The 12,684-nt window shown below is 44.2% G+C and overlaps 1 protein-coding gene across 1 annotated transcript in view; it reads right to left on the bottom strand.

Moving 5' to 3' along the window:
• The window catches only part of pcca (propionyl-CoA carboxylase subunit alpha), a 165,589-nt gene that overhangs the window by 115,275 nt on the left and 37,630 nt on the right, over positions 1–12,684 (bottom strand). The window contains exons 3-4 of the mRNA XM_034184973.1: positions 8,492–8,539; positions 5,865–5,933 (exon numbers count right to left, since the gene is read on the bottom strand). Coding sequence (XP_034040864.1) covers positions 5,865–5,933; positions 8,492–8,539 — 117 coding nt within the window. The remainder of the gene's footprint in view (positions 1–5,864; positions 5,934–8,491; positions 8,540–12,684) is intronic.

Raw genomic sequence — 12,684 nt, 5'->3', positions numbered from 1 at the left:
GAAGAGGTCCAGGAAAGCATAAGGAGAAAGAGGTTGGCGAAAAAGTTTTGGGATAGTCGGAGAGATGAAGAAAGTAGACAGGAGTACAAGGAGATGCGGCGTAAGGCGAGAAGAGAAGTGGCAAAAGCAAAGGAAAAGGCATATTGCGAGCTGTACAAGAAGTTGAATAGTAAGGAAGGAGAAAAGGACTTGTACCAACTGGCCAGACAAAGGGATAGAGCTGGAAAGGATGTGCAGCAGGTTAGGGTGGTAAAAGATGGACATGGTAATGTGCTGACAAGTGAGGAGTGTGTGCTGAGAAGGTGGAGGGAATATTTTGAAGAGTTGATGAATAAAGAAAATGAGCGAGAGAAAAGGCTGGATGATGTGGTGAGAGTAAATCAGGAAGTAAAAGAGATTAGCAAGGAAGAAGTGAGGGCTGCTATGAAGAGGATGAAGAGTGGAAAGGCAGTTGGTCCAGATGACATTCCAGTGGAGGCATGGAAATGTCTAGGAGAGATGGCAGTAGAGTTTCTAACCAGATTGTTTAATAAAATCTTGGAAAGTGAGAGGATGCCTGAGGAGTGGAGACGAAGTGTGCTGGTTCCTATTTTCAAGAACAAGGGTGATGTGCAGAGCTGCAGTAACTACAGAGGCATAAAGCTGATCAGCCACAGCATGAAGTTATGGGAAAGAGTAGTAGAAGCTAGGCTTAGAAAACAGGTGAAGATCTGTGAGCAGCAATATGGTTTCATGCCGAGAAAGAGCACTACAGATGCAATGTTTGCTCTGAGAATACTGTTGGAAAAGTACAGAGAAGGACAGAAAGAGTTACACTGTGTGTTTGTGGACTTAGAAAAAGCCTATGATAGGGTGCCAAGAGAAGAGTTGTGGTATTGTATGAGGAAGTCTGGAGTGGCAGAGAAGTATGTTAGGGTAGTGCAGGACATGTACAAGAATAGTGTGACAGCGGTGAGATGCACAGTCGGAATGACAGACTCATTCAAGGTGGAGGTGGGATTATACCAAGGATCAGCTCTGAGTCCTTTCTTGTTTGCAGTGGTGATGGACAGGTTGACAGATGAGATCAGACAGGAGTCCCCATGGACTATGATGTTTGCAGATGACATTGTGATCTGTAGTGAGAGTAGAGAGCAAGTTGAGTCTAGTCTGGAGAAGTGGAGATATGCTTTGGAGAGAAGGGGAATGAAAGTCAGTAGAAGCAAGACTGAGTACATGTGTGTATGAGAGGGAGCCCAGTGGAACAGTGCAGTTACAAGGAGTAGAAGTGGTGAAAGTAGATGAGTTTAAATATTTGGGGTCAACTGTTCAAAGTAATGGAGAGTGTGGTAGAGAGGTGAAGAAGAGAGTGCAGGCAGGGTGGAGTGGGTGGAGAAAGGTGGCAGGAGTGATTTGTGACTGAAGGATATCAGCAAGAGTGAAGGGGAAAGTTTATAAAACAGTTGTGAGACCAGCTATGTTGTATGGTTTAGAGACAGTGGCACTAACAAAAAGACAGGAGGCAGAGCTGGAGGTGGCAGAGCTGAAGATGTTGAGATTCTCTTTGGGAGTGACAAGAATGGACAAGATTAGGAATGAACATATCAGAGGGACAGCTCAGGTGGGACGGTTTGGAGATAAAGTCAGAGAGGCGAGATTGAGATGGTTTGGACATGTGCAGAGGAGGGACCCAGGGTATATAGGGAGAAGGATGCTGAGGATGGAGCCACCAGGCAGGAGGAGAAGAGGGAGACCAAAGAGGAGGTTCATGGATGTGCTGAGAGAGGACATGCAGGTGGTTGGTGTGAGAGAGGAAGATACAGAGGACAGGGTGAGATGGAAACAATTGATCTGCTGTGGCGACCCGTAACGGGAACAGCCGAAAGACAAAGAAGAAGAAGGAAATGGCGGAATGAAAAGGACTTTTTTCCATCAGAATTTTTTCAGAAGCTGTTAGAGACTGGCACCTGGAAACCATTCGAAAAAGTTATCTGGCTTTTGGTGAAAATTTTACGGGCTTCGCAGAGAATAAGGACTTTAACTACAGCTTTAAGGACCCCTTTAAGGACAGTCGGTGCGCCGCGCTCCGAGCTGCGACGTCGCGGCACAAACCACTGGATCATTTCTAAGCTGATGGCTCTGTGGATACGAGACCATCGTGTGCTCTTTCTCTGGTTATTACAAGAGCTGGACATCAGCCATTTTTCGGCAGATTTCACTTTTAACAAGAGATTTTGTCATGGAAAGCCGCGCAGAGGCTTCGAGCGTCACGACTGATTCGCTGATGAAGCGAGACAAAGGAACACCTCCGTTTCGGAGTGTTAGAGGACAAGTTTGGACATGTCTATCTCGGCTTTCAGTGCTTACCAGTCGAGTGAGTATAAGAGAACTTGTGGAGAGCTAGATGGACGTGTTTTTTGTTGTGCGGCATTGCGGCTCCGTCCCGACACGCGAATTCCTCCGCACGTCTTTCATTACAAAATCTCCTGTAACAGTGGAATGTGCCGCAAAAGTGCTGATGTCCACATTTTCTGCGATTTCTCTGGTAGTCAGACGACGTCCCGGATCAACACAGCCTTCACTTTGGAAATGATCTGGTCATTTCAGCCTGTCGCCCTGCGCCGCTGTGGGCCGTCTTTAATCCGGTTGTAAAGCTCCTTAATCTGTGTGACGCCCAGAGTATCCTCACCGAAAGCCGTCTGAATCTTCCGAATGGTGTCCACCTGGCTGTCTCTCACAGTTTCTGGAAAAATGTGATTCAGCGCTGCTCCAGTCACTCAGCCATTTCCCTGACAATGAAAATCCGACGAGGGGGGTGGACCAGTGCTCACTCAAAGCCTGCCCACAGGCGAATGACGCAACCGACAGGCGTGAAAAAACTCATGCATGCACACGAAGGTTCAAGCTTGGCTGAAGCAAGCGCACATGATTCAAATCCATATAGTTTTTAAAAAAAATAAAAAGGTCGGATAGTTTTCTAACAGACCTTGTATTTTATGTAGTTTTTCTTTTTTTATTGAAGTATATACAATATTTACAGACACATATATACATAATTACAATACCCAAAGACATTATTTCAACAACATTGATTATCTCAGAGACCAGAGGCATTCGAAATCTTAAACATAAATTATTTGAGGCAAGACATTGCAGATGAATAAAAATAACAAAAGGTTTTCTTGCATTTATAAGCGTCACAGGGGGCTGAGTGACCCCTGGTTGACCTATAAAAGAATTGTTAATATCTCAAAAACTAAAGCAGCACAAATGAAACTTTTTGCAGCATAAAAGAGCACAAAGGAAGCACAAACGATTGACATAGTTTTTGTTTTGATGTGCGTTTGGTGGGGGACGAACTTCACGGAGGTCGAGCACTAAGGTGCTCGACCTCCGCAGAAGCTTTTTGAGGATTTCGAGGGGTAAAAAGCTACATAAATTTCATTTGAAACCCAAAATGTATCATTTTAGGAAATACATTTTTATATACAAATAGTCCTTGATTGGGATTGGATCAGTTGCCATAAGAACCACCCAGGAAGAACCAAGATAACATTAATGAAAACTTTATACCTGCCTGTCGGTTGCGAATGACGCAACCGACAGGCGTGAAAAAACTCACGCATGCACACGAAGGTTCAAGCTTGGCTGATGCAAGCGCACATGATTCAAATCCATATAGTTTTTTAAAAAAATAAAAAGGTCGGATAGTTTTCTAACAGACCTCATATTTAGCGGTATTAATATTCGCGTTTACATTATGAATATGTACGTATATGTATGTTATGTATTAAAATAACGGTATTTCATTTGGCGACATTGTTTAACTCGTGAAATTCGCATAATAAATCCCACGCGAATATCTGCACCTTTACAGTATTTGCAACAGGAAGGAGAAGCTCCCTTTATTTCTCAGCTTATACATACAAACATGTTTTTACAAACCAGACAAGTGTAATTGTGTGTCTACATGGGTATTTACAAGCCTACTAATCTGTTTGATATCAGAGAAGGACAGGGACCAGGGAGCAAAAATTCTCAACCCCCATAGGAAAAGTTTATCTAGCAGTTTCCCCTTTCATCACTTAAGGGATTACTCTGGCAGAGGAAATTGAAACTTGAGGGTGTGTGATAATAGCTGTGTAACAGTTAGTGCTTGTTGCTTATTATCAATGAAAAGAAAATACATAACGTTGATATCCATTAACTAATTCTTCCATTAACAATAAACTGCCCTGTCCCAACCTTTTTTTCTTGGAAAATGCTGCAGGCCTCAAATGTAGGAATGGACATATATTAAAAAATAAAAATAAAGCTGACCTCACAAAACATGAAACATGTTGGTTTCATACAGTCTGCAGTTACAGAAATAGAAGACAAAGTAAATGTCAGGATCATCACATGTCCATTACCACCACATTTTGGAAAAACTGTAAGACCACAGGCCATGCATTATTTATGTTTTGTGTCTTTTTGTGACTTTTTTTTTATTTGGATTGAGGCAATAAGTGCCTCCCAGTATTACCGCAGATGAACTGTTTCTGTTGCCACATCTGAAATAAAACTGCAAAATGTTACCACCCACACAGGAGAGTGACAGTATTAACTTTTTCATGAAGTGATATGTCACAGCAAAGTAGATGTGATCAATATTTAATCTGAATCTCAGTCCCAGAAAATGTTTAAATGTAATGATTTTTCTATTTCAGCTGCAATTCTTATGTTGGAATATTAAAGTTAAAGTACTTACAAACAAAAGAAGTATGACAGGTTTTTATTAAGTGGCAAGTCAGAGCAAAGTATATGTGATAAATATTTAATTTGAATCTCACTCACGGGCTGTCCGGACAACCAGCTTTTCCTATAGGACAAGTAAACTGCCAGGGTTACTTGTCCTAGGGACAAGTACACTAAAAAGCTTCATGTCAATGCCTGCACAGTACATATATTTTCTTTGGCAGTCCGGTCTCAGGAGACCATCTGTGCGCCTCTAGGAGTGATGCTTCTGTTATGACTCCTGATGTGGCTTAGAAGTCCACTCCTTGATCTGCATGCCCTGTTGCATACAGTACATATGTGGTGTATGAATGGGGGTGCATTTGTCACTGCATTCTTCCTGTTTCTCCACTTCTCTGCTACAAGTTCTCCCCTTTACTGTCTGCCTCTATGTCACCATTAAACACTGTCCGGTGCCAGGCAGCTCTGTCCTCAGCCTGCGCTTCCCAGGTGTCTAAAGAGATACTGCATGCTCTCAGATCTCTCTTACAGGTGTCCTTGAAGCGTAATGCAGGACGACCAACTTGTCTGGACCCACTGACCAGCTGGCCATACAGCACATCCTTAAGAATCCTTCCTTCCTCCATGCGTCTAACGTGTCCTAGCCAGTGAAGGCGACGCTTGCTGAGGATGGAGTAGATGCTCTGTATCTTAGCCCGTTGCAGTATGTCACTGTTGGGTACTTTGTCCCTCCAAGTAATCCCTAGGATGCGCTGAAGGTATATATATATAATCACAGAAAAGAAGAAAGATCGCATTGTGAGTTTTTCCAATATCATGTGCTCCAACATGACACACAAACGAGGTGATTTGTGTCTGGCACCAGGTCTGTATTTGGACAGGGTCAGCGGACACGTTTACTGCACTGTGACCACAGCACCTTATGTCCCTGATCACCACGAGCTACCTTTACATGGACCAGCCTGTTTAAATACATTTTAAATGTTGACTATAACATTTACATTGTTTCTATTCTGTCAAACTGCAGGTAGGAGGACACTTTTGCATCAATTCAATAAATTAAATTCTCAGATATTTCTTGTCAAATTCTGTGTTTCGGTCTGCAGAGGTGACCCCAGAACATCTTCAGGACTGAGACAAGAACTTACAGCGTTACAGTCGACGTCACTGTGAACTGCTACAGTCTGGATGCCCATCTTCCTGCAAGTCTTGATGACCTAACACAGAAAAACAAAACAACTCATCAACACATGTCAATCAGTCAGCTTATATAATTAACTGCTGCTGTTAAATCTCACTCACTCATCTTCAACCGCTGACTCCAACTGAGGGTCAGGGGGGCTTGCAGCCTATCCCAGCAGTCACGGGGCGTGAGGTGGGCTCACCCTGGACAGGACGCCAGTCTGTCACAGGGTGAACAACACTGTGCTGAGCTTAGAGTACAGCCTACGTTTTTTAAATTTCTATACTAACATCGGTGGCAGCTCTTCTTTAGGACAATGGGTGGCACTGAAAAAACATTTAAAGTGGTCCATATACTAAACACTGTGCTCCGTTTGTGCTCTGCTTACACCACTGCATGTAAAGTGGATATAACACGGGCACGGGCCGCGCCAACGCGGGCACAGACCACGTCAAAGTAGTGCAAACCTCAGACATCAAGCCATAAGCAGAGAGCACCAAACAGGAAAGCAGAGCTCGACCTTTTTTAAACACTGACATTTCTTTGGGCAACAAGGTGCCTTAGTGGTACTGTTTCCTCACAGCATGAAGGTGGTGGAGTCACTTCCCACCTGTGTCCTTTCTGTGTGGAGTTTGCGTGTTCTCCCCGTGTTTGTGTGGGTTTCCTCCGGGTGCTCTGGCTTCCTCCCACATCCAAAACATGCAGGTTGGACTGTAAACTTTAAGCTGTCTGTAGTGTGGAAGTGTCTGTCTGTCTGTATGTGACAGACTGGCGTCCTGTCCAGGGTGAACCCTGCCTCTCCCCCTGTGACTGCTGTGATGGCTTCCAGCCCCGTGACCCTTCACTGGAGTAAGTGGGTATATCATCATCAATTCATCATCAATTTTATTTATATAGCGCCAAATCACAACAAACAGTTGCCCCAAGGCGCTTTATATTGTACGGCAAGGCCATACAATAATTACGTAAAAACCCCAACGGTCAAAACGACCCCCTGTGAGCAAGCACTTGGCGACAGTGGGAAGGAAAAACTCCCTTTTAACAGGAAGAAACCTCCAGCAGAACCAGGCTCAGGGAGGGGCAGTCTTCTGCTGGGACTGGTTGGGGCTGAGGGAGAGAACCAGGAAAAAGACATGCTGTGGAGGGGAGCAGAGATCAATCACTAATGATTAAATGCAGAGTGGTGCATACAGAGCAAAAAGAGAAAGAAACACTCAGTGCATCATGGGAACCCCCCAGCAGTCTAAGTCTATAGCAGCATAACTAAGGGATGGTTCAGGGTCACCTGATCCACCCCTAACTATAAGCTTTAGCAAAAAGGAAAGTTTTAAGCCTAATCTTAAAAGTAGAGAGGGTGTCTGTCTCCCTGATCTGAATTGGGAGCTGGTTCCACAGGAGAGGAGCCTGAAAGCTGAAGGCTCTGCCTCCCATTCTACTCTTACAAACCCTAGGAACTACAAGTAAGCCTGCAGTCTGAGAGCGAAGCGCTCTATTGGGGTGATATGGTACTATGAGGTCCCTAAGATAAGATGGGACCTGATTATTCAAACCTTATAAGTAAGAAGAAGAATTTTAAATTCTATTCTAGAATTAACAGGAAGCCAATGAAGAGAGGCCAATATGGGTGAGATATGCTCTCTCCTTCTAGTCCCCGTCAGTACTCTAGCTGCAGCATTTTGAATTAACTGAAGGCTTTTCAGGGAACTTTTAGGACAACCTGATAATAATGAATTACAATAGTCCAGCCTAGAGGAAATAAATGCATGAATTAGTTTTTCAGCATCACTCTGAGACAAGACCTTTCTGATTTTAGAGATATTGCGTAAATGCAAAAAAGCAGTCCTACATATTTGTTTAATATGCGCATTGAATGACATATCCTGATCAAAAATGACTCCAAGATTTCTCACAGTATTACTAGAGGTCAAGGTAATGCCATCCAGAGTAAGGATCTGGTTAGACACCATGTTTCTAAGATTTGTGGGGCCAAGTACAATAACTTCAGTTTTATCTGAGTTTAAAAGCAGGAAATTAGAGGTCATCCATGTCTTTATGTCTGTAAGACATTCCTGCAGTTTAGCTAATTGGTGTGTGTCCTCTGGCTTCATGGATAGATAAAGGTATAGAAAATGATTGAATGACGTCTCTTTACATTTAGTTATTGAAGACAGAAGACAAGCTGTCTTCAGTGTAAAGCTACATTTCCTCCCAGGTCCTCTTCACGAGTCCCTCGCCACTGCTAGCAAAATAACTAAGACTTGGGTATCAGCATCTATGCAGCTGTGATGGCTATAGAGTAAAACCTGTCTCACTCCTTGGTCTCTCAGGGCAGGGGAAGCCTGGAATGTCCACTGTTCTCCCCATCTATCACCCTGCCACGACACCTATGTGAAACAATCCATGCACAAGCTCCCGACATCAGGGCAAGAAACCGTGTCAATCATTGGTATTGCCAAAAGGAATTAAAAGTGGGGATGATAGCATAGCCAACCAAGCAAGAGGCTCCATTTAATCAGGAACAACACCATAAGGATGACCTGGGAGGGAAATGATTCATTTGGAGGAACCAGTCACTGTGTCATCCAGTCCTACCCTGCAAGCGATTTCTCCTCTGTTGGCGATCAGGATTTTATCAAAGGTCTGAAACACAACAACACAGATTTGCACTGTTAGTCATTTATCAACAGATTATATTAACATCAACACTGAACATTTTGCAGAACTGGCCAGATATGTTTATAAGCTTGCTGACTGCTACCCATGTAATAAATTTCAGCTACAAATCGCTACATAAATGGCTGACAAATGGCAATATATAAGATTTTCAGGATGGCCACCATGGCGGCCATATTTGAAATCAGAACACCTTGAACAAACTTTGGTGTCCTCATGGTTAGGAACATGCACACCAAGTTACAGTTACATTGGTCCAGTGGTTTCTGAGAAGAAGACGCAGATGACAGACAGAGGACCCACAGACAGGCGCCCACTGGAGCTCCAGTCCACAGGAGCTAAAATGAAGAGCATCAGAGGGCTGATTCACACCCTGCACGCTCTACACCACAAATACAAATGTACAAGTCAACACATATGTCTGTGGCTGTTTCTGTCTATGAACAACTTCATGACACGACGTCTGTGTGACTTAAATCACCAGATTTCAGAAAATGTTACATTAACTACAGTGGTTTTTGGATTATCCATTTCTGTTTGTGGTGAAACATGGAATATTTCAAATCAAGCACTCATAATCTGCTAATCAATACATGCTTTAGATCATCCATCGAGGCTTCTCTGTTTTTGAGCCAAGGCCGGCTTCACAATGCCAACCATCAGAAGTATAACAACAGATCGAATATACATACAAGGTCTATTAGATTAGAAACCAACACTTTTATTTATTTTTTTTAACTATATGGATTTGAATGACATGCGATTACATCACTCATGCTTGAACCCTCGTGCGCATGCGTGAGTTTTTTCACACGTGTCGGTGACGTCATTTCCCTGTGGGCAGGCCTTGAGTGAGATGTGGTCCCGCCCTCTCGGCTGAATTCCTTTGTTTCACACGCTGCTCGAGACGGCGCGCGTTGCTTTATCAAATTTTTTTCTGGACCTGTGAGGAATATCCGAGTGGACACTATTCGAGAAATTAAGCTGGTTTTCGGTGAAAAGTTTAACGGCTGATGAGAGATTATGGGGTGTTTCTGTCGCTGTAAGGACTTCCCACGGAGCGGGACGTCGCGCAGCGCTTCCAGGCACCGTGGTCAGCCTGTTTCGACCTGAAAACATCCTAATTTAAGGCTTAATTCACCCAGGACGTCGTGAGAGAACAGAGAAGATTCAGAAGAGGCCGGCATGAGGACTTTATGCGGACATTCCACTGTTTAAGGACATTTTTTAATGAAAGACGTGCGCGCAAATTCGCCGAGTCATTTCCGTGACGACTCGGCGAATCTGTGTGCGCCGTGACAGGAAAAACACCTCCGTGTTGAAAACCATTTGTAAAATTCAGGCGGCTTTTGATGGCTTTCAACAAGTGAGTAACTGAGAAATTGTTTAACAGCTTGGGCATGTTCCAACTTGCCCGTTAAGGTTTCCAACAGAGGTGTCTTTCCTGTCGCGACCCCCCACGGTCGGGTCCGGCCCGACATGCAAATCTGCCCGCACATTCTTTCATTACAAAATGTCCGTTAACAATGGAATGTCCGAATAAACTCCTCATGCCAACTTCTTCTGAAAGTTCTCTGTTCTCTGACGACTTCCTGGGTCAACAGAGCCTGAAATGTGGAAGTTTTCAACTTGAAACGGCGAGACGCTGCCGCCTCGAAGCGCAGATCACCGTCAGGTGCCGTGGGCCGTCCTTAAAGCGACACTACCAGACCAAAATCTCTCATCAGCCATTAAAATTTTTAATTCGTGGGCATGCAAGAGTTTTTTCACGCCTGTCGGTTACGTCATTCGCCTGTGGGCAGTCTTTGAGTGAGGAGTCGCCCACACTCTCGTCGTTTTTGCATTGTTTAGGAATGGCTCAGAGACTGCTGCTTTGTTTGATCAAAATTTTTTCAAAACTGTAAGGCACAACTGAGTGGACACCATTCGATAAATTCAGCTGGTTTTCGGTAAAAATTTTAACGGCTGATGAGAGATTTTGGTCTGTTAGTGTCGCTTTAAGGACGGCCCACGGTGCCTGACAGCGATCTGCGTTTCGAGGTGGCAGCGTCTCGCCGTTTCAAGTTGAAAACTTCCACAGTTCAGGCTCTGTTGACCCAGTAAGTCGTCAGAGAACAGAGAACTTTCAGAAGAAGTCGGCATGAGGAGTTTATTCGGACATTCCATTGTTAACGGACATTTTGTAATGAAAGAATGTGCGGGCAGAGTCGCATGTCGGGCCGGACCCGACCGCGGGGGTTCGTGACAGGAAAGACACCTCCGTTGGAAACCTTAACGGGCAAGTTGGAACATGCCCAAGCTGTTAAACAATTTCTCAGTTACTCACTTGTTGAAAGCCATCAAAAGCCGCCTGAATTTTACAAATGGTTTTCAACACGGAGGTGTTTTTCCTGTCGCGGCGCACACAGATTTGCCGAGTCGTCACGGAAACGACTCGGCGAATTTGCGTGCACATCTTTCATTACAAAATGTCCTTAAACAGGGAATGTCCGCATAAAGTCCTCATGCCGGCCTCTTCTGAATCTTCTCTGTTCTCTCACGACGTCCTGGGTGAATTAAGCCTTAAATTAGGATGTTTTCAGGTCGAAACAGGCCGACGACGGTGCCTGGAAGCGCTGCAGGACATCCCGCTCCGTGGGAAGTCCTTACACCGACAGAAACACCCCATAATCTCTCATCAGCCGTTAAACTTTTCACCGAAAACCAGCTTAATTTCTCGAATAGTGTCCACTCGGATATTCCTCACAGGTCCAGAAAAATTTTTGATAAAGCAACGCGTGCCGTCTGGAGCAGCGTGTGAAACAAAGGAATTCAGCCGAGAGGGCGGGACCACATCTCACTCAAGGCCTGTCTACAGGGAAATGATGTCACCGACACGCGTGAAAAAACTCACGCATGCGCACGAGGGTTCAAGCATGATTGGTGGAATCGCACGTCATTCAAATCCATATAGTTAAAAAAAATAAAAGGGTCAGTTTACTGTCTAATAGACCTCGTATATATACACACACACATATATATATATATTTATATATACAGTGGTGGGCACAGCTAACCAAAAAGTTAGCTTCGATAACTGGTAATCAGCTAACTGAAAAGTTATCTTTTTTTAACGCTAAACTGGGTTAAGGTTGTGTGTGATATTAAAGGGCAAAGGATTTGTGAGCTGGAGGGGAGAGTGAACGAGGTGGAGGAGGGGGAGGGAAGGCAGCGTTGTGTGTTACGGTACCTGCTACAACGTGAACAACATCTCACAGCTGTTTGTGACGATCTACAAAACAGGCTGAGACCAAACAACCTTAGAATACTTCAAATACCAGAGGGGAGTGAACAAGGAGATGTGGTTGCTTTTGTGAAGGACTTGTTTCCCAAAGTGCTGAAGCTGCTTCCCAACCTGGATATTAAAGTTGAAAGAGCTCAACGCTCACTCCATCCAGACCGATAGACCCAGCTGCTCTGCCCAGATCAATCATCATCAGATTCCTCCACGCAGCAGTAAGAGACATCGTTCTACAGCAAGCATGGAGCCAAGGAAAGGTGATGTTTCAAGACAAGAGGATATTCTTCGATCACGATTATTCCACTGAGCTACAAAAGAAGAGGGCTGAGGTCCATGGAGTCGTTAAACAGCTTAAGCAAAAGGGCCTACAGCCAAAGTGCCTGTATCCAGCACGACTGAAGCTCAAGATGAATTTGGGAGAAAAAACCTTTTCCATGCTGATGAACGCCGCTGACACTTTGAGGGAGCTGAGTGTCCAGGTACAGTGTGGAGAAGAGTGCATCGAGGAGAGACTGACTGAAGAATGGAACATCAGTGCAAAGAGGAAGAAAAACAACCTGCTGGTGACATCAGATCTGAAGGCCGTGATGGAAGAAGCAGAGGAGAACGAGGGGATATTAAACTACCTCAGTGTGACTCCAGACTAGGGCTATTAAAGTCACATAGATGATTAAGTATGGACAATGAATAAACTGAAGGCAATTACAGCTTGGAAAAAAAAGACAAACTTTAAAGTTGTCACAAATGGTGAACAAAGAAATACATCGTGACGGGGGACTCTTTATGTTTACATGAGTAATTCACACTCACTAAGACCTTTTTACGTCTTTGT

The sequence above is a fragment of the Thalassophryne amazonica genome, chromosome 13 (genome assembly GCF_902500255.1).
Source record: "Thalassophryne amazonica chromosome 13, fThaAma1.1, whole genome shotgun sequence".
NCBI lineage: Eukaryota > Metazoa > Chordata > Actinopteri > Batrachoidiformes > Batrachoididae > Thalassophryne > Thalassophryne amazonica.
Note: the sequence above shows the minus strand (reverse complement) of the source record. Positions and strands in the feature narration are given on the sequence as shown.